Here is an 18,967-nt window from a genome sequence, read left to right on the forward strand (position 1 = left end):
CCCTACTGGGGATGTGCCTGCAACCAAGGTACATGCCCTTGACCAGAATCGAACCTGGGACCCTTGAGTCCGCAGGCTGACGCTCTATCCACTGAGCCAAACCAGTTAGGGCTAGGGTGAGAAGCTTTCTTTAATAAAGGAAGGCTCCACCCGCCTCCCCCCCCCCCCCCCCCCCCCCCCCCGAGTTGGCCTCTTCCAACAGGTTTGTTCAAAGGGGAGTTTTCTCTCTTCTCCTCTGACTCTTGAAAAAGTCTCCTGGTTTCTGACAGTTCCAGGTTGTCTGCAGATCTTCAAGGCAGGCCACCTGGAACCAAAAAGCACAGGGGATCTAGGGCAGCTATGTCACCAAACAAATAGAGTTAAATGTTATTGTTGAATCTAGGTGGAAGGTGAATGACTTCACTGAACCAGTCTTTCAACTTTTTTGTGTATGTTTGGCATTTTTCATAATAAAATGGTGGGAAAAGAGCACCGTGTGCACCCGCTGCTCGCTCTGCCTGAAATACTCCCCCCAACAGCTATCAGATCCAAGCCCCAGGGACTTTTGACTGTTCAATCTTCAGCACCTGCTGCTCGGTCCATAGTAGATATTCAATAAATAGTTGTTGAATGAACAAGAGCTGCCACTTCTGGAAAGCTCTGGGCCAAGGCTTTTGCATCCATTGTTTCATTTAATCTTCCCCGTAAGCTTGTGAGGATAGGCATCATCACTTTCATTTTACAGATGAGGAAAGTGCTGCTCAGAGAGATGAAGCGAGTCCCCAAAGTTACACCGCTGACAAGTGGCAGAGCTGGGACCCAATTCATGTCCACCTGATGCCACAGCTTGTGCTGTGAACTGCTTGACAATTCTACCTTCCCTTTACGAAACCAGTCACAGTCTCAGTTTCCGTATGAGTCAAATGAGATGAGCTTCTCTGCTTTCCTCACAGGGTTATTATAAAAAAGAATATGTAAGCATGCTTGGCACCTGTGTCATAGAAAGGAAGGTGGGCAAATGGTGCTATGACTGTATCATCCTGGTCTGAATGGCTGGTGTGATGACTCAAGTCAGAGGGACTGCAGCTTTCACATGTGATCATGCATTTTCTGTAAAAACAGGACTCTACGAGAATAGCTACCATGCCCTCCTCACCTTGGTCATGGGCAGTGACTAAGGAGGAATATCGTGCCTTCATTCTCTCTCAGGAAAGCTTGTCCACACCAAGGGTATGGTCCTGCTCTGGGCACACCTGGGTAAAGTGTGGCTAAGTCAATTATTCATTCATTTAACAAACTTGAGCTTGAGAGTGAGGCAACCTGGGTTCAAATCCTACCTCTGCTGTGTGACCATGGGTAAGACGACCAACATCTCTGAGTCTGTTTCTTCATCTGTAAAGTGGCTTTCACAGTGGTGGGCAGCCTTGGTGAAAGTTTGAGCTCCCAGTTTACCCTTGGTCACCCAGTGCCACTTTATCAACATGCTGGAGTAGAGGCGAGGGGTTAAAAACAGGGCCCTGTTAACAGGAATTACTTGCTGTCACCTACTGCATGTCTGGCCCTGAAAGTTCGTTATCCTGGAAGCCTTAAAAGATCCCGAACTGGAAACAGAGGCTCTGAGAGATTCTGTAGTTTGCCCAAGCTAGTCAGTGGCCAAGCTGGAATTTTTATCCTCGTCTGAAAAAGCAGGTACTCTTGCCATTTTCCAAACTTCATCTCTGCAGGGTATGGATCCAATCCCCAAGAGGCTTTTCACCTAGGCAGATGGGTAAGCCTCACCCAGGAAACCACAGATGAAGAGCAGAGCTGATGGAGATGCTCTGTGCGAAAGCAAAGGCAGGAAGGCGGGGAGATAGGTTGGAGCGGGTTTGAGGACAGTGAGTAGATGAGGCTTGCTTGCCTGGGTAGGCCTGGAAAGGGTCCCATTGTGACCAGCTCTGCACTCTGTAATAAAGAAAATGGGTTTTCTCTTTCAGGTACGGAGGATATTTTGAAGATTTGCAATTAGGATAAGGTAACAGAGAGCAGTGGTTGAGGACAATGCATTTGGTATAAATTACTTGTTCCTCCTTGGAGTGGGTGTTGATTAAAGGAGTGATCACAGGGCAGGGAGAGAGAGGTCTACCCATCCCAGGGCAAAACAAGATGCCGTGTATTTCCTGGAATTTTAAAAAATGTGCTGGAAGACCACCGAATAGTCCCACTATTTGTGAATGGTTAAGTTGGTATAGCTACTTGATAGATTCTGCAAACATCAGAAATATTTAGGAAGGAGGCATGATAACACTTAAAAATGCTTATCCTATCTAATAATAGACAAACATGGTAATTGACTGTACCTTCACTACGCCTCCCATGGGCTAACCAGCAAGATATGCAAATTAACCACCAACAAAGATGGCGGTTAATTTGCACACATAGGCGTGAAGCGGCCCCGGCCGGAGCGAAGGCCTGGGTATCCAGTGCCGGAGGAAAACCGGTGCCGGAAGCCAGGGGAAGGGAAGGCCTATTGCAGGAATCTTTTCGTGCAACAGGCCTCTAGTATTAAATAAAGAACAGAATACAAAATTGAGTATCTAGTATGATCACTATTCTGTTGAATAATAATAACATAATAGTAATATCAGCCATAGAGAAAACAGGAAAGGAAAGAAAAAATAGAAAATACTAATAGGACAGTGGGTGTGTTAAGGTGATGAAATGCATGGGTGTTTCCCCCCTCCTGTGACTTTTCTACATCTTCCATTTTCTTTAATGATATACATTCATCTTTTTCTCTTAAAAAAAAGCACACCACCCTAGACGGTTTTGCTCAGTGGATAGAGCGTTGACCTGCAGACTAAAGGTCCCAGGTTCGATTCCGGTCAAGGGCACATGCCCAGGTTTCGGGCTCGATCCCCAGTGGGGAGCGTGCAGGAGGCAGCTAATCAATGATTCTCTCTCATCATTGCTGTTTCTATCTCTCTCTCTCTTCCTTCCTCTCTAAAATTAATAAAAAATATATTTAAAAAATAAAAAAAGCACACCAACTTTGCTGTTTTTTTTTTTTTTTCTAGTAGTGATTTTGTTATATCTACATTGCAGGGGAGTAATTGTTACTGGAAAGGTGACCTGACCCTGAATGGGCCTAGGGTCAGTTGGTAGTGTGTGGGTTCTTGCCTTGGTGCAGGAAAGATTTCATAACATGAGTCCAGGTGATTTTGAGGATATGTTTATTAAAGCTGGAGACAGTGAAACAAGGAAGGGCTTGTCATAGAAAAAGCAACAGGAGAGACCTAGTTGGGGCTGCTTTGGTTCTCCAGAAATGTTACAGGAAAGAAATAGGATTTACTAGGTGGTTGTAAACTGCTTGGCCATGTAACTCCCTGTCTCAGGGCCTCGGGGACAGGTTTGGGGAATTAGCCCGGGGAGGAGCTATCACTGCCCATTGCTCCCCTGGTTTCAAGTCTGGTGCGGTCCCTTAGAGTTTAGGAGATGCATGCCTATGGGGAAGAAGGGAGGGAAAGGAAAGGGGAAGGCAAAGCTCCCAGGAAGAGAACACAAACTGGGATCTTCTTTTTGAGGGTTTCTAAAGGCTAGGAGTTTAGGGAGGGTCTTGGGGAAGGATCTCAACAGAATTACTATTATTTTTTTTTTTACTTTAAAAATTGTATTAAATTAATTGGGTGGCTTTGGTTAATAAGATTATGTTTCGCCCTGGGTGGTTTGGCTCAGTGGATAGAGCATTGGCCTGTGGACTACAGGGTCCTGGGTTCAACTCCGGCCAAGGGCACATGCCTGGGTTGTGGGCTCAGTCCCCAATGGGGGGCGTGCAGGAGGCAGCCGATCAATGATTCCCTCTCATCATTGATGTTTCTATCTCTCTCCCTCTCCCTTCCTCACTCTGAAATCAATAAAAATATATTTTTAAAAAGATTATGTTTCAAGTGTACAATTCTATAATACATCATCTGTAAATTGCGTTGTGTATTCACAATATTCATCAGGTTTATGCTGATGCACCAAAAGATTTATTTCCTTAACTTCATCTGTCCTTGGGTGTGGTTGGCACAAATGGCACTATTTGGATTTCTGCTGTCTACCTCCCTGAGTAGAGTGATTTATGCTATTTATCCTTTGGTTGGGGAAGAGAAGTGTAAACCATTTACTCTTTTTAAATATATATATATATTTTTATTGATCTCAGAGAGGAAGGGAGAGGGAGAGACAGAAGCATCAAGGATGAGAATCATTGGTTGCTACCTCCTGCTCGCCCCAGGGATCGAGCCCACAACAAAGGCATGTGCCCTGACCAGGAATCGAACCAAGACCTCCATAGGTCAATGCTCATGGGTCAACACTCAACCACTGAGCCACCCCAGCAGGGCACCATTTACTCTTAAGTGTCCTTGGTTTAGGGAAGATAGGACTTACTAGATGGCTGTAAACTGCTTGGCCATTTAACCGTCTGTCTCAGTTTCCCTATTCCATTGCCAAGGAATTTTCCTGGCTTCTTACTATCCTGCCTCATAAGGAATGAATGAATAGTAGATGCAAAGCACCCAGCACCGTGCCTGGCACAAAGTCGCGCACGAGGAGCCTTAGGTGAGAAGAGTTGCGAGCCCAACGTCTCCACCTTCGGGAGCCTGGCCAGGCCCGCCCCCGAGCCAGCTCCCGCCTCGTCAGTCCCGGTTCCTGGCCGGGGCAGACACTTCTCCTACGCCGACGCGGGCTCTGTCCAGCAGGGGCGGTGCTCCCGCCGCCCGCCGCCCAGCCCGCCCTGCGGACGTGGAACCCCGGCTGCACCGCCCCACGCTCCACACCAACAGCCTCGCGCGACGTCGCGCGCACCCACGGTCCCGCCCCCGTGACGTAACGCCAGGGGGCAGGACCGACGTGGCCCCGCCCCCTGCGCTTCCTCCGATTGGCCGCCGCGCTGTCATCACCTCGCGGGAAGCTGGCAGGGTATGTGCGTGTGCGCGTGTCTGTGTGTGGGGTTTGCTTTGTCATTTATACCCCCATCGCGCAGTGATGCGGCCGGCCTGGCCCAGCGGCCCAGGAACCGCAGGAAAGGTTCCCGGCGCTGCCCCTGGAGGCTCCTGGCCGGGAGAGGTGCTGCGAGCCCCTTACATAATGACGCGACTGACGGAGCACATGTCAGCGCAGAACCAGCACATGCCCCAAACCCAGGCCTCATTGCTGCCTGTGATAGCCTACAATGAAAACAGCACGGTATGCTCTAGTACGGATTATACAGAGAAACGCATATACCAGGCATAATATAGGATGCAATATTTATAGGGCCTATTTATAAGCCTCTATTTAAATATTTTCTGATAGGCCCAGGCACTGGCCCAGACACCATAATGATTGGCGCATTTTTCTGTCCTTCAAAGAGGCGGGTTCTCGAGTTCGTTTAGCCTCAGTAGGCCCTGGGATTGGCCAGCAGCGACGTAGCGGCGCCTTCGATTGGCCCCAAGGGCCGTCCGTCGGAGCCGAGGAGGCGGGGCAGGTGGCTGGCTGGTGCTGGGGCGGGCGGGCCCCGGAATTGTCATTTCTTTGTTTCCGAAGGCGGAGGAGGCTCTGAACCCCCCTCCCTATCGTACCCCCTCCCCCGGGTGCTGGCTCCGTGTCTGCGTGACCGGCCCCAGGGGTAGAGTCCAGGCCCGACGAGGGGCGGGCCGGCGGCGGCGGAGGTGAGAGACGGCGGCGGCGGCGGCAGCACCCGGCCCCCCAGCGGGAGGATGAAGCGGCGGAACGCCGACTGCAGTAAGCTCCGCCGGCCCCTAAAGCGGAACCGGATCACCGAGGGCATCTACGGCAGGTGAGCGGTCGCGTCCCCGCCCCCGACGGCCTGGACCCCGAGGTCCCCGGCCGCTCCAGAGGGTCCCAGCCCCGTTATGTAACCCCGACTAGGCCTCACGCCCGCGCTGGGGGCTCTCCAGTGGAGCGCTGCACTGGGGGCCCAGCCCGCCCGCCGGGGTCCGCCCCGGGGGCGCGGGGCGGGGCCGAGGGCCGCCGGCTGGACTGGGAGGGAGCGGCGGGCGCGGGCTGAGGGAGCCGCCGCGCCGCCGTTGGAAGCGCCGGACCCCCGGGGGGGAGGGGCGGCGAGCCCCCTCCGGCCCGCGCCCCCCAGCCTGCGTCGCACACCCCGAGGGCCGCTCCGGGGGTCGACCGGCCTCCGCTGGTCCAGCCCCCCTCCGGCTTGGGAGTCGCGGGCCTGAGCCCGGAGGCTCGAGGACCCTACGCACTGGGGGGCAAGGCTGACAAAGTTGGGAGCAGGCAGTGTCCCCGCGGCCCCGGGCAGACCGGGCAGGTGACCACACCGCCCCATCTTTCGCTTTCTACTTCTCTGATGGGATCTCCAACTTGGCACGGAGGCCTGAAGCCGATACCCCCAAATCATGCCCTATGGCCCCACTCCAGACTCAGAAAAGGAGCTGATGATCATTTTGTCAACAAACATTATTTTGACAGTTACAAGTGGATGGTGATTTTCGAACCTTTTCAAATGGATTTTTCTCCAAATTCGCAATTTTTTTTTTTCCTCCAAGAGAAAGACAGTGTGCTTTTAAAGAGAAATTAAATTCAGTACTGGGGGTGGGGAGGTGAGGGGGAGAACAGGTTCATGGGGCAACTTAGTGACAATCATTGCTATTTTCTGGTTCTCAGGATGTTAATTCTAAATGGTACTTGACTTGATAAAGAAATGATTTCAGTGGAGAAGTAATTAGTTTACAAAGGAGAGTTCTCAGCATGTGGATATAGGTTAAACTGAGTCCTCATGGTGTTTGACAGGTTAGCATATTTCTCTGAGCGGTGGGACTTCTAGAAATATGTGCGGTAGCTGATGACACCCAGTTGCCTGAGCATAACTGTACACCTTGCACATGCTGCTGTTTACACGAATGGAATGATTTCTTTTCGCAAGCAACTGACTGCTGTAAACATTGGGGGTTTTCTTATTTTCATGTTTAAAAGCATTAAGGAGTCAAAGTAAACAGTCCTTGAATATCTTCCTATGTAAGAGCCATAGATCATAGGAATAATTCATTCATTTAACAAATTTCTACACCATATGCTAGGCCTCTTCTAGCCAGGAAGAAGACAGCATTGAGTAAAACAGACCAAAATCCATGCTGAATTAATCAAACCTGACCGTTTTAACTAGGACTGTAAAAGGAAAAAACTTTTTTTTTCCTATAGATTTAATGGATGGGGGAAAGGTCTCTTCAAGTTACACACCCTATTGATTCTTGAGTAACAAAATGGCTTTTTTCCCTGGCTGTTGAAAAAGATTTGAACAGCTAAATATTAATACTGACTCAAGAATAGAAAAAGTATATAAAGCAGAATTGGTAGACAAAGGACAACTGTAGCATTGCAATGGCTATGTACCTCCATTTATAGAGAGAAGATTGGGAATCCCGTATTGTTTACATGTCTTCTGTTGTATTTCAACTTCTCTTTGTGTTTGAACAAATATACCCCGTTTAGTACCTGTCCCATTATAACCACTCAGTCAATGTGAATCAGTGTGAAGAAGTGAATTCATTGTCTAATGAAAATTATTTTACTGATGATCTTCTGTAATTTCAATTCTTACATTAAAGATGAATAGTAAATACCTAATGCAAGTGATTTAGAATTTCATATGTAAAATTTTAAGAAACCAACTCTTCAGCTTTCAAATCTGTTTGATTTCCACTGTGTGGCATTAAGTCAATTGTCAATAAAAGACCTAAATGTATTTTTACATCATATATCAAATTAGTGTTTCATTATCTGTTTCTTGGTTTATATTACGGAGTATTGGACTGAAGAATAGATCATAGGTGGTCCCCCCCCTCAATTCTGTTTTTAAGAAAAGATTTAGAAAATTTATAATCATTTCTGAAGCAAGCAGATTGAGTGAGCTAGTTATAAATTGTGATGCTTGAGGATTTGTGAATATCAAATTTCTGTTGATCATCAAATTTAAGTCTATCCTAACTTGTTTTCCACACCATTTATTGCCCATTTTGTTTCTCAACATCTAGCCAATTTTGGTCTTATTAAACAGAGAGCTTTCTTTTTATTTTTTTCTTTGAGGCTCTGTTGACAGTTTTGACAACTATTGTCCACTGTTTCATAGCATAACCTTTCATGGGTTTATATTTTTTTATGTTCTCAGTCTGTATAACTTTCTGAGCTTTGGTGTAGCAAAGAGGCAGCTGTGCTAAGAAGAGTATTGGACTGCTGGCATTAGGAGAGCTAGGTTCATTCTCAGAATCCCACTTCGAACAGGCAGGGCATCCACAGCTTTGATCTCCAGTTCTCATCTGTCACATGAGTTTTGAGGACTAAAGGAGATATGTACAGTTTGTGGAACTATAAGTTCTGGCATGCCACAGAAATATTACTTGCCATGTTATCACATGTTGGGCTTATTCTTTAAAGAGGCAGGAAAGACTATAAAATTTGGTACAACTATAAACAACAGTCGAGTAGTCAAAACAAGGGTCAGTTGCTGCTTGGTCTTGAAAAAAATCCTATTGCTGATCCGTTTTTAATCATGGGCTCCAATCCAACAACTGTGACTGAGGTGATTATCAAATGATACCATTATTGTCAGTATAATGGCTGTGATAGAATTTTGTTTCAGGGGCAAGATAGAAGGAAAATGGATTTTAGACATGATATTAATGTTAGCTATATTTAGATATATGCTCATTATTTAAGAATTGAAATGTTTAGAAATACATTATTCTAGTCAAGTTAATCAAGAATGAGAGAAAGGAAACAGGAATGGTGATCATTTTCTTTTATATAATTAAGGGCTAAAATTTAGTGTCATTAAAAAAAAAAAATCCGAGCCAACACAGAGCCTGACACAGAGTAAGAATTCAGGGCTCAATAAATATTGAGTGAGTGAATTGATAAATGAATATAAACTAATCCAATCCACTGATTTAAGAACCTGCATTGTTCAAGGAATTATGGAAGGTCACAGGATAAGACAGACAGTTCTTTGTCTTCAAGGAGTTTACCGTCTAGTAGGTCATAGTAATTCCTCTTAAATTTTGCAGTGGTTTTGAGGTTCTAAAGAACTTTGAGTTCTGTTCAAATAAAAATATTTGTGTTGACTTAAATTTTAGTTTGCTGTTTTAGTGGTTCACCTGATACATTAACAGCTTTATTTTGCCCTGTGCTGTTTTATGATGAAATAGATACTTAAGTGAGGGAATATTTTCTAACTCAGAGAGATAGATGTGAAAGTACTATGGAAGTTATGAACACAAGTTATTAATAAGGGAAAGTAGATGAATAATTCTACTAAACGATGACATTGCAGAGGTCCTCAGTTTGATGGCAATGGTTCTCTCCCTGAGCTTGCCTTCGCACATGCACCAGACAGACACTCCCAACAGTCCTATCTAATTATGTGAAGTGATTCTCCAGGCGAAGTGGGGTTGGCGTGCTATGCAGATTTTAAAAGCCTTGAGGGGGTTCTGTGTGAGTCACCCACCTTTCACCTTGCCATACTCCTCACTCCTATCTACCTGAAGTTACTGACTTTATAATAGGAAGATGAGGAGATAAGGTGTGGTAAATAGAAGACAGAGGCAGAAACATTTGTTTAAAGTCTCTATAGTTAAAATTGTTACTTACCTAAGTAAGTATAATAAGAATTTTAAGTAAGTCACGTGTAAGCTTCAGGAAACTATTTATGGCTTTGTTACTGATGATTGAAGAAAGCACCTCTTCGTTTGTGAATTTATGAATATTTCCTGCCATCGTACTGGGTTGGTTCTGCGTGTAGCATGTTTCCTGAAGCTTCGGCAGTGCAATACTGTACCTAACTCTCACATTTTTATAGCTTAGTGTCGTAAAACTAGGACTGAGGACTTCACTGGCATATGTACCTTTTCCCATCTTTGTTTCAGAGAAGAGTTTTCTGGCCTTTAACTTTTTAATTGGTCAATTTGCATCCTTCTCAGCTTCCTAATGTCCTTTTTCAGACCCTTGTCTGAATTATCTGGTCTCTAGAGATTTCACTTTACTGCTTTTCCTGCCTCCTTAATGATGTTGCGTTGCCTAAGCCTGGTTTTAGGCTCCTCTGGGCTATGTTTATTAAAGCCACTGGAGGCTGGTGTGACCCTTGGCTGCCTTGATTTTACATGTGTTCTGCAACTGAAACCCCAGATACCAATGTTGCAATCTCATAGGCTAAAAGCATTTTGGTAACTTGGCAGGCTTAAACGTCAACAGTGCTGGACCTGACATAAAAGTGACAAATTTGGTATTGTTTTAGAGGGGTGTTGGTACAATGGGATAGCTACAATCGAGAAATTGAAATATTTTCATTAACCTTTCCAGCCAGGTGTTTAGCTAAACCTTTTTATTTGTAGTTTCTATAACATGCATTTTAAAAAATCTGCCACAGTGGAATTTTGCCCTTAATTTTTGCTAGTAGTGTACTATGTTATAAAAAGAGAAAGCACTTTCCTCCAGCTTTCATTTACGATACTTCTTTTCTGAGCACTCTTGGCAGTTTAGTTTCATTAGATGTTTTGAAAATTCCCTTTACATTGCTGCTACCATTTGAAGCTGGAAAAGAGGGAACATGATCGATTTCAGATTTGCTTAAAAGCTTCCTGTTTTATCAGTGATATTCTTTTTTTCTTCATATTGAATCCTTATGGCCTTTCTTGAACTCCATTGATGTTCCTATCTCTCTCTCCCCTTCCCTTCCTCTCTGAAATCAATATAAATATATTTTAAAACAAACAAATAAAAAAAAAGTGTCAGCCAGTCCCTTATTACCCCACCAGATTTATCCTCTATTAAAAAAAAAAATCAATATAGCCCTGGCTCAGTTGGTTGGAGCATCCTTTGATACAGCAAAAGACGGCAGGTTCGATTCCCAATCAGGGCACATTTCCAGGTTGTGGGTTCAACCCCCAGTCAGGGCACATGCAGGAGGCAACCCATCAATGTTTCTCTTTCATCTCTCTCTCTCTCCTCTCCCTCCCTTCTTGTCTAAAAATAAATAAATAAAATAAGAATCAATATAGATATGACAACAATGCAAAATGTGATCCTGGACTAGGATCTGTCTATATCTGTCTACCTTCCTATCTACCTATCTATCACTATAAAGGACATAAGTGAGATAATTACTGAAATTTGAATAAAGTCTATAGATCACACAGTAATACTATAGTAATGCTAATTTCCTTATATTGATAATTGTGCTGTGGTTATATGAGACTATCCCTGTTTTCAAGAAATCTAGGAGTAAAAGAGCATTATGTCTGTAATTATTTTTAAATGGTTTAGGGAAAAATAATGTGTATACATATAGAGGGAGAGAATAATAACAGAAACTTGATAAAATGTTTTTATCTTTTGTGAAGTCTGGGTGAAAGATATATGGGAATTCTTTGTACTATTTATGCAACTTTTCTCTAAATCTAAAATTATTTCAAAATTAAGTTAAAAAAATAAAAGTAACACAGGTTTGTTACAAAAAAATTAAAGCAGCCCTGGCCAGGTAGCTCAGTTGGTTAGAGCGTCCTCTCATATGCCAAGGTTGTGGGTTTGACTTCCAGTCAGGGCACATACAAGAGGCAACCAATGAATGCATACATAAGTGGAACAGCAAATCTCTTTCTCTCTTTCTCTCTCTCTCTCTCCCTCTCTGTTCCTCTCTCCCACTTCCTCTCTTCCTCTTCCTCCCTCTTCCTCTGTCTCTAAAAGCAATAACAACAAAATTTTAAAAAAATTAGACAATATGACAGTGTACATGTCTAATGCAGCGGTTCTCAACCTGTGGGTCGAGATGTTTTTATCTCTCCCCCTCCCTTCCTCTCTGAAATCAATATAAATTGACCCCTTTGGCGGTCGAACGACCCTTTCACAGGGGTCGCCTAAGACCATCCTGCATATCAGATATTTACATTACGATTCATAACAGTAGCAACATTACAGTTATGAAGTAGCAACGAAAATAATTTTATGGCCGAAACCGGTTTGGCTCGGTGCATAGAGCGTCGGCCTACGGACTGAAAGATCCCAGGTTCGATTCCAGTCAAGGGCATGTACCTTGGTTGCGGGCACATCCCCAGTAGGAGGTGTGCAGGAGGCGGCTGATCGATGTTTCTGACTCTCTATCTCTCTCCCTTCCTCTCCGTAAAAAATCAATAAAATATATTTAGAAAAAAAAAAGAAAATAATTTTATGATTGGGTCACAACATGAGGAACTGTATTTAAAGGGCCAGAAGGTTGAGAACCACTGGTCTAATGTAAAGGACCTCAGTACTCCTGCTCTGGATGTCCACTGTTATCTAATTTATAAGATAGTTCCTTTTTTTCTATAAAGCAAATGTATTTCTTTCTTAACAGAAATAGGGTTCTGTTTCACAGAAAATTTCTTGGCATTTCTCCTCATTTAGTCTCTTGCCCATTTCTTTACCTACAAATTTATTTATTTTTAGCAGCAATATAGCATTTTATGTAGAATTCACTCTGTTCTCTGTGGTCTTCAAACTCCCATTTCTGTGCTCTTTCAGTAGTGCCCTCCAGCCTGTGAGTTCCCTGTTTCTCAGGCTTCTTTCCTATAAATGGTAATAACTACCCTTCCTATTTCACAGTTGTCAGGATAAAATGAGATAATATGAAAGCATTTGGAAAAGTTACAAGTGTGATATAAGTGAAGGTATGGTTGGGTATCGAAGATGTGAATCATAACACTTTATTTATGAAATTTCTGATACTTATACAAAATTAACATAGTTTTTTAGAGCCTGTGGGTTGTTTTATTTTTCTTGATGTATTTCTTAACCTCTCCATCCCAAACCCCATGGAGTTCACACTGTTGAAAGTATTTTTTTAAAAAAATATATTTTATTGATTTTTTACAGAGAGGAAGGGAGAGAGATAGAGAGTTAGAAACATCGATGAGAGAGAAACATCGATCAGCTGCCTCCTGCACATCTCCTACTGGGGATGTGCCCGCAACCCAGGTATATGCCCTTGACCGGAATCGAACCTGGGACCTTTCAGTCCGCAGGCCGACGCTCTATCCACTGAGCCAAACCGGTTTCGGCACACTGTTGAAAGTATTTTTGAAGCAGAAATTGTCCAGTTGCCTTAGGTTATAATACCTGTCCTTGATATCTCTGTAGTCTACATAATCTCTTATAGAAGTACTATACTACACAATTGTTAAAACCTTTTATAGTGATCCATTCTAGGTTTATTTTTTCTTTTAAATTGGACATACTTCACACTGATAGATTTGTTGTCATATATATTGTATGTATATGTATGAGATTGTGTGTATGTATGTGTAAATGTGTAGTTGACTCTAGAAAGGTTCTCTTTGCAGCTTGCCGGAGGCTTAAAATAGAAAAGAGAAATATGGAATAGCTTAGGTCTTCTCAGGCTGCTTCTCTTTTCTGGATTTTACACAAGGATGTGGTTGCAGAATGCAGCAATAGTTTTAGTCCAATTCATCTGGAGGCTCAGACACAACTTTCTGCAGTCCACCATTTTACTGTATTAGAAATTAAGACAAAAATGTAAAACAATTATTAGTTTATATAAAAATAACAATAACAAATCCATGAGAAGAGTAATATTTTATATTTTTGCAGATTTCTTTAATGTCAGGACTAATAGAAGACACTTTGAGAACCCCTACTTAGAACCAGTGGCCGGTAGGCCAACTGGAGTGTTAGTTCGGCATCCAGAACAAGGCTGATTAGATTCATTTTTTCCTAAAGAAGAATAATCAGAATAGATTGGTAGCAGGTGCTTGGTTATCCTTCAGGCAGAATCTGTATTTGTTATCTTTGTTCATGTTGCTTTGTTAGGCACCCTTCCCAGTCACCTATGCATCATCTCTCCCTCTACCTTCATTGTAAGTGTACTTTGATAAAAGCCCTACTGGCAGTTCTAAACACTCTATGCGTTGCAGATCAGTTGTTCAACAAGTATTTGTTAAGCTCCTGCAGCGTGCATGGTACTGTGCTGGGCCCTGAGGATAAAGCAGGGAACAAAATGGGCAGCTCCTCTGCTCTTGTGGACTTTACATTTAAACTGTTAATTACACAGAATATTATTTAATTATAACTTTGATTAAATATTCTCACGGCACAGCATGTGATGTGAGCATATAACCGGGTAACTATTTTTGCCTCGGGGTCAGGGAGGGCTTTGTTGAAGTGGTGCTTCTGTGTGTGCCGAAGGATGAGGAGTAATGAAAGTGTACCTCGTCATTTAACTTGTACTTAGGTAGGGATTTTGTTTGTGACTTAGAAAGAAATGTAGAAAAATGGAAGATTTAACCCTGAACAATCTGAATGTTCCCAGTTAAGGGAAGTACAACTACCGGTTTGGAGATAAATACTGATTATCTGAGCAGATCACTGTCTTTTTTTTCAGACATTGTGGATTTCAGTGGAAGTTCCATGACAACGAGAAGTTTATACTGTAGACCAGTACTTCTCAAATTTTATTTATTTATTTATTTTAAATTTTTATTTAAAAATTTAGAGAGAGAGGGAGAGACAGAGACAGAGAAAGAGAGATTTGTTGTTTCACTTATTTATGCATTCACTAGTTGCTTCTTGTATGTGCCCTGACTGGCAATTGAACTGGCAACCTTGGCGTATCAGGACGACATTCTAATAAACTGAGCTACCTGGCCAGGGCCTCAAATTTTAATGTATGCACAAATGGCTTAGAGAATCTGGTTCAAATACAGGCTTAGATTAAATAGACCCGGGGTAGGCCCTGAAGTACTGCTTTTCTTAAAAGCTCATACGTGATGCTGGTGCTGCTGTTCATGGACCACAGTTGGAGTAGCAAGACTATATTTACACATTATAAGACTTAAACAGGAATACCAGCTGAATAAGAGGCTGGATGGATATTCTAGAGGTGATGCCCGATAGGGAGAGATATTTGATAACAGAAGACAAAACAGTTTGGTGTAAGAAGTTATCTTGCTACCACAGAAAGCTAAAAGCACTTCACAGTTGCTATTACAGAGGACAGGAAAGCTAGGGATTGAGATAAATGTCCACTAGCACAGCCAGTGAAATATTTCACAGAGTCATTTCTCTCGTGAGGACCAAGTGAACTAAATGGTCATTAGTCTGCCTAGGGAAAAGGTCAGGTACTGAGGATTGATGGCCACCCTGTGGTAATTATGTGGACTCTAAAAATGATCTGTGACAAGCAACTAAAGATACTAGAAAGGAAGGTGCGTTTGACTTGGAAAGAGAACATTTAATACTACTTTTTGTTATTCATAGATGATTAATCCATAGATGGAGGGTACTGCTAAGTAGATTTAGGTTAAAAAAAAGTTTCAAATGGCAAAGATAGAAATAAAGTGGGGAAAAGGGGAATCTTATAGTTAATATCCAGTTTGAAAGAATCACCACCATTAAGCCTATTAATTGCACATGTCTCTTTTTTATTTCTCTGGCACCCAAAATAGAAGCTTATAAGACTGTCAAAAGACATCACTGGTCTGCCCTTCTTTCATATGTTATTATGGGAAATATCTTTTGTTAGAGTTATGCTTTTAAATTTTTTTCAAGATGTTTTATAGTTCTTAGTAAATTTATTTGGATCAGAGAATTAAAGTAACATCAAGTTAGCATGTTATATTATGAACTGTATGTATAAAGTATTTTCTATTTAATCATATTTTTTTCGTGGTTTATTTTTCTAAGAATATGTCCATTTCGTCTAGGTTGTCCAGTTTGTTGGAGTAGAGTTGTTCATAGTATTTTTTTACTTCACCTCTTTCATTTCTGATTTTGTTTATTTGGGTCCTCTCTCTTTGTTTCTTGGTGAGCCTGGCTAGAGGTTCATCAATCTTGTTTATCCTTTTAAAGAACCAGCTCTTGGTTTTATTGATCTTTTGTATTGTGTTTTTTTTTCTCTATGTTATTTATTTCTGCTCTGATCTTTATTATTTTCTTCCTTCTGCTTACTCCAGGCTTTTCTTGTTGCTCTGTTTGTAATTTTTTAAGTTGTAGGGTTAGATAATTTATTACAACTTTTTCTTGTTTTTTGAGGTAGGTCTGTAGAGCTATGAACTTCCCTCTCAGGACTGCTTTCACTGTGTCCCACAGATTTTGGTTCTTTGTGGTTTAAAAGAAATATTTAAGTTATAGTGACTTAAAATCCTGTCTGATTTTCTCACCCTTTAGAATGTCATGTTTTTGGATTTGGCAAAATTATATGACTTCCAGTACATTTAAAGAAAGGAATTAGGGGTTCTACAGTAATGAGCAGTCGTTTTAGGTTACTTGTCTTTTAACTTTTGTATATTAACCTATAGAAGGACAATAGACATAATTTACTAATAAAGAGGACTAAGAGAATACCGAATCAGGCAACTATCATAAACTTTTTAAAACCCTCTAAGACTGAATTCGTAGAATTCAAGATTCGTTCTAGAGTAAAATCAACTTTGTCAATTAGATTGCTTCTTGATTTTTAGACGCAGGCCCACCTAAAAGGGGAGACTGAGAAAAGCTGAGGGTATGGCATATGTTTGTAAAAAATCAACTTTCCTTCTAAACTGACTCAGTAAGAACTGGGTGTCAAGGAACATCAAAGGTATGTGAGTATTTGTTTGAAAAGAAATGAAATATGTAAAAGGGAATCCCCTTGAAGTTACTGAGTTGAAAAAGAGTAGTCACTGTAACAAAGATGATCATTTTTGTGTTGCCTTAGGTTTAAATGATTGAGTATTTTAAAAGTGTTCAATAGGCTGCCATTGTATGGATGATGCTATAGTGGCATGGAGTGTTGCCGGTTAGACTGGGATCCTGCCATGCTTGGGAGCATTTGGGGCAGGAACAGTTGGTAGTACTCTACCTTTCCCACCTGGAGAATAGTATGACTAGAGACATGATGGGGTACAGCTACATTCCAAAGGCAGCCCCATGGAAAAAACGATTCATCAGAGAAGTAAATACATTTCCATGCTATTTCTTTTTTTAAAAATATGTTTTTATTGATTTTTTTTTAAGAGAGAGGAAGAAAGAGAGATAGAAACATTGATGAGAGAGAAACATCAATCAGCTACCTCCTGCATGTGCCCAAACCCAGGCATGAGCCCTGACTAGGAATCAAACCGGTGACCTCGTGTTTGATGGGTCGATGCTCAACCACGGAGACACACCAGCCAGGCAATTTCCATGCTGTTTCTTAAATGCCTTCAAAACATGGATGAACGGCTATTATTTCTTCTTTAAAACCTAGAAACAAGAAAAAAAAAGCCTTTCAGTTTTAAAGCCAAGTAGCTTGGCAATCTAGTCGCAAACTATATTTGTGCTCCTGAATGCTTGCATGATTCAGTTGTTCCTTCTAATAAAATATGCCTTGCTTTCCCCTGGATCAGTGATGGGGTTTAATGGGTGAGAGTGAGGGCCCTGTTCTCATCTGGCTAACATGACTCTAGTGAAATGAAACTATAAGGCTGGGTTTAGGATTCAAGCCTGTGTTCTTCTGGTTTACCTTGGGTTCCTCTATTCTACAGTAAACCTCTTAGTTGAAACTTATTTACTATCAAGCCCAAAAGGTCTCCAAGAATTAGTATTAGAAATTGACCCTACTTGCAAATTATGGATATCATTATGGCCCTGTATTATTGAGGGTCGTATGTGCCTGTTCTTAACATCTTTCCCTGTATAGCTTCAGAGGGCACAGAAAGAGTCCTCAGTGGTGGATCCTGGTTTTGTTGTTTCCTCCAGAGGTATATACTTTTTTGTATCTTACTTTATTTCAAATTTATTTCTTAAAAGTCTTGATTTTTGTTTTTACTGGTATATATTCAAACAGCTAATTTAATCATGGCATTATTGGAATATTTGTATTGCAAAACACCATGCAAGGATCTAGGCCAGCGGTTCTCAACCTGTGGGTCACGACCCCTTTGGCAGTCGAACGACCCTTTCACAGGGGTCGCCTAAGACCATCCTGCATATCAGATATTTACATTACGATTCATAACAGTAGCCACATTACAGTTATGAAGTAGCAATGAAAATAATTTTATGATTGGGTCACAACATGAGGAACTGTATTTAAAGGGCCAGAAGGTTGAGAACCACTGCTCTAGGCCAAGTCAAAGTGAATTTTATCTCCAATCGGTATATTTTTTAAAGCCTTTAAAAAAAATCCTCACCCAAAGATACATTTTATTGATTTTTAGAAAGAGAGGAAGGGGGAGGGAGTGGAGGGACTCGGGGAGGTTGCGGGGCGGGGGGGGGGGGGGGGGGGGGGGAGAGATAGAGAGAGAGAGAAACATCCATCGGTTGCCTCCTGTACCTGTCACGACCAGGGACTGAACCCGAAATCTATGTATGTGCCCCGATTGGGAACTGAACCTGCAGCCTTTTGGTGTATGGACTGATGCTCCAATCAACCCAGCCAGGGCTAGAAAACCTTTTTTAAAAAAATACCTAAATTTATCCTGCTGTAGAATTGGGTTAAGGACCTAGAATTGGGGGTTTATTAATGGGTAGAATCTGAAGGCTTCCATTATCTATTATACAGTTAATGAACTGGAAGAATGGACATTAAAAATATATTTTTTAAGCCCTGCCCTTACCTTGTTTTGAGCTCTGCAGTGGTTAGATATGTGTTCTGACTGGCTTATCAGAGTATGTTTCTATTTAACGTAAGTCCAGAGGGAACTGGGAGCACACATTTACAGAGCAAGGCCGGCACACTTCAGGGTGTTTTCTTTAATGTATGCTTTTTTGTGCCCTCACAGCTCTTAGTGTTGGCATCTGCTCCCTAAGTTGGTTTCTGGCTCTTTTGGGAAGTCATTTGTTTTTTAAGGATTTATTAAATAAAACCTGTTCTATTTTTATTACAGCATTTTACATGTTCAGTGACATTTGTTAATATGATAGCAAATCTGTAAAGCCACTAGAACCAAACAAAGGTCACTTCAAAGTACCCCGCTTACGAAGAATGGCGCAGCCATAT

General features: G+C 42.2%; 1 protein-coding gene across 1 annotated transcript in view; it reads left to right on the forward strand.

Moving 5' to 3' along the window:
- Positions 1 to 5,509: 5,509 nt before the first annotated feature.
- The window catches only part of MACO1 (macoilin 1), a 60,302-nt gene continuing 46,844 nt past the window's right edge, over positions 5,510 to 18,967 (forward strand). Inside the window, exon 1 of the mRNA XM_070404394.1 lies at positions 5,510 to 5,782. Coding sequence (XP_070260495.1) covers positions 5,703 to 5,782 — 80 coding nt within the window. The 5' untranslated portion in view covers positions 5,510 to 5,702. The remainder of the gene's footprint in view (positions 5,783 to 18,967) is intronic.

The sequence above is a fragment of the Myotis yumanensis genome, unplaced genomic scaffold (genome assembly GCF_028538775.1).
Source record: "Myotis yumanensis isolate MYYU_CA2020_CCGP unplaced genomic scaffold, mMyoYum1.0.hap1 SCAF_2, whole genome shotgun sequence".
Taxonomy (NCBI): Eukaryota; Metazoa; Chordata; class Mammalia; order Chiroptera; family Vespertilionidae; genus Myotis; species Myotis yumanensis.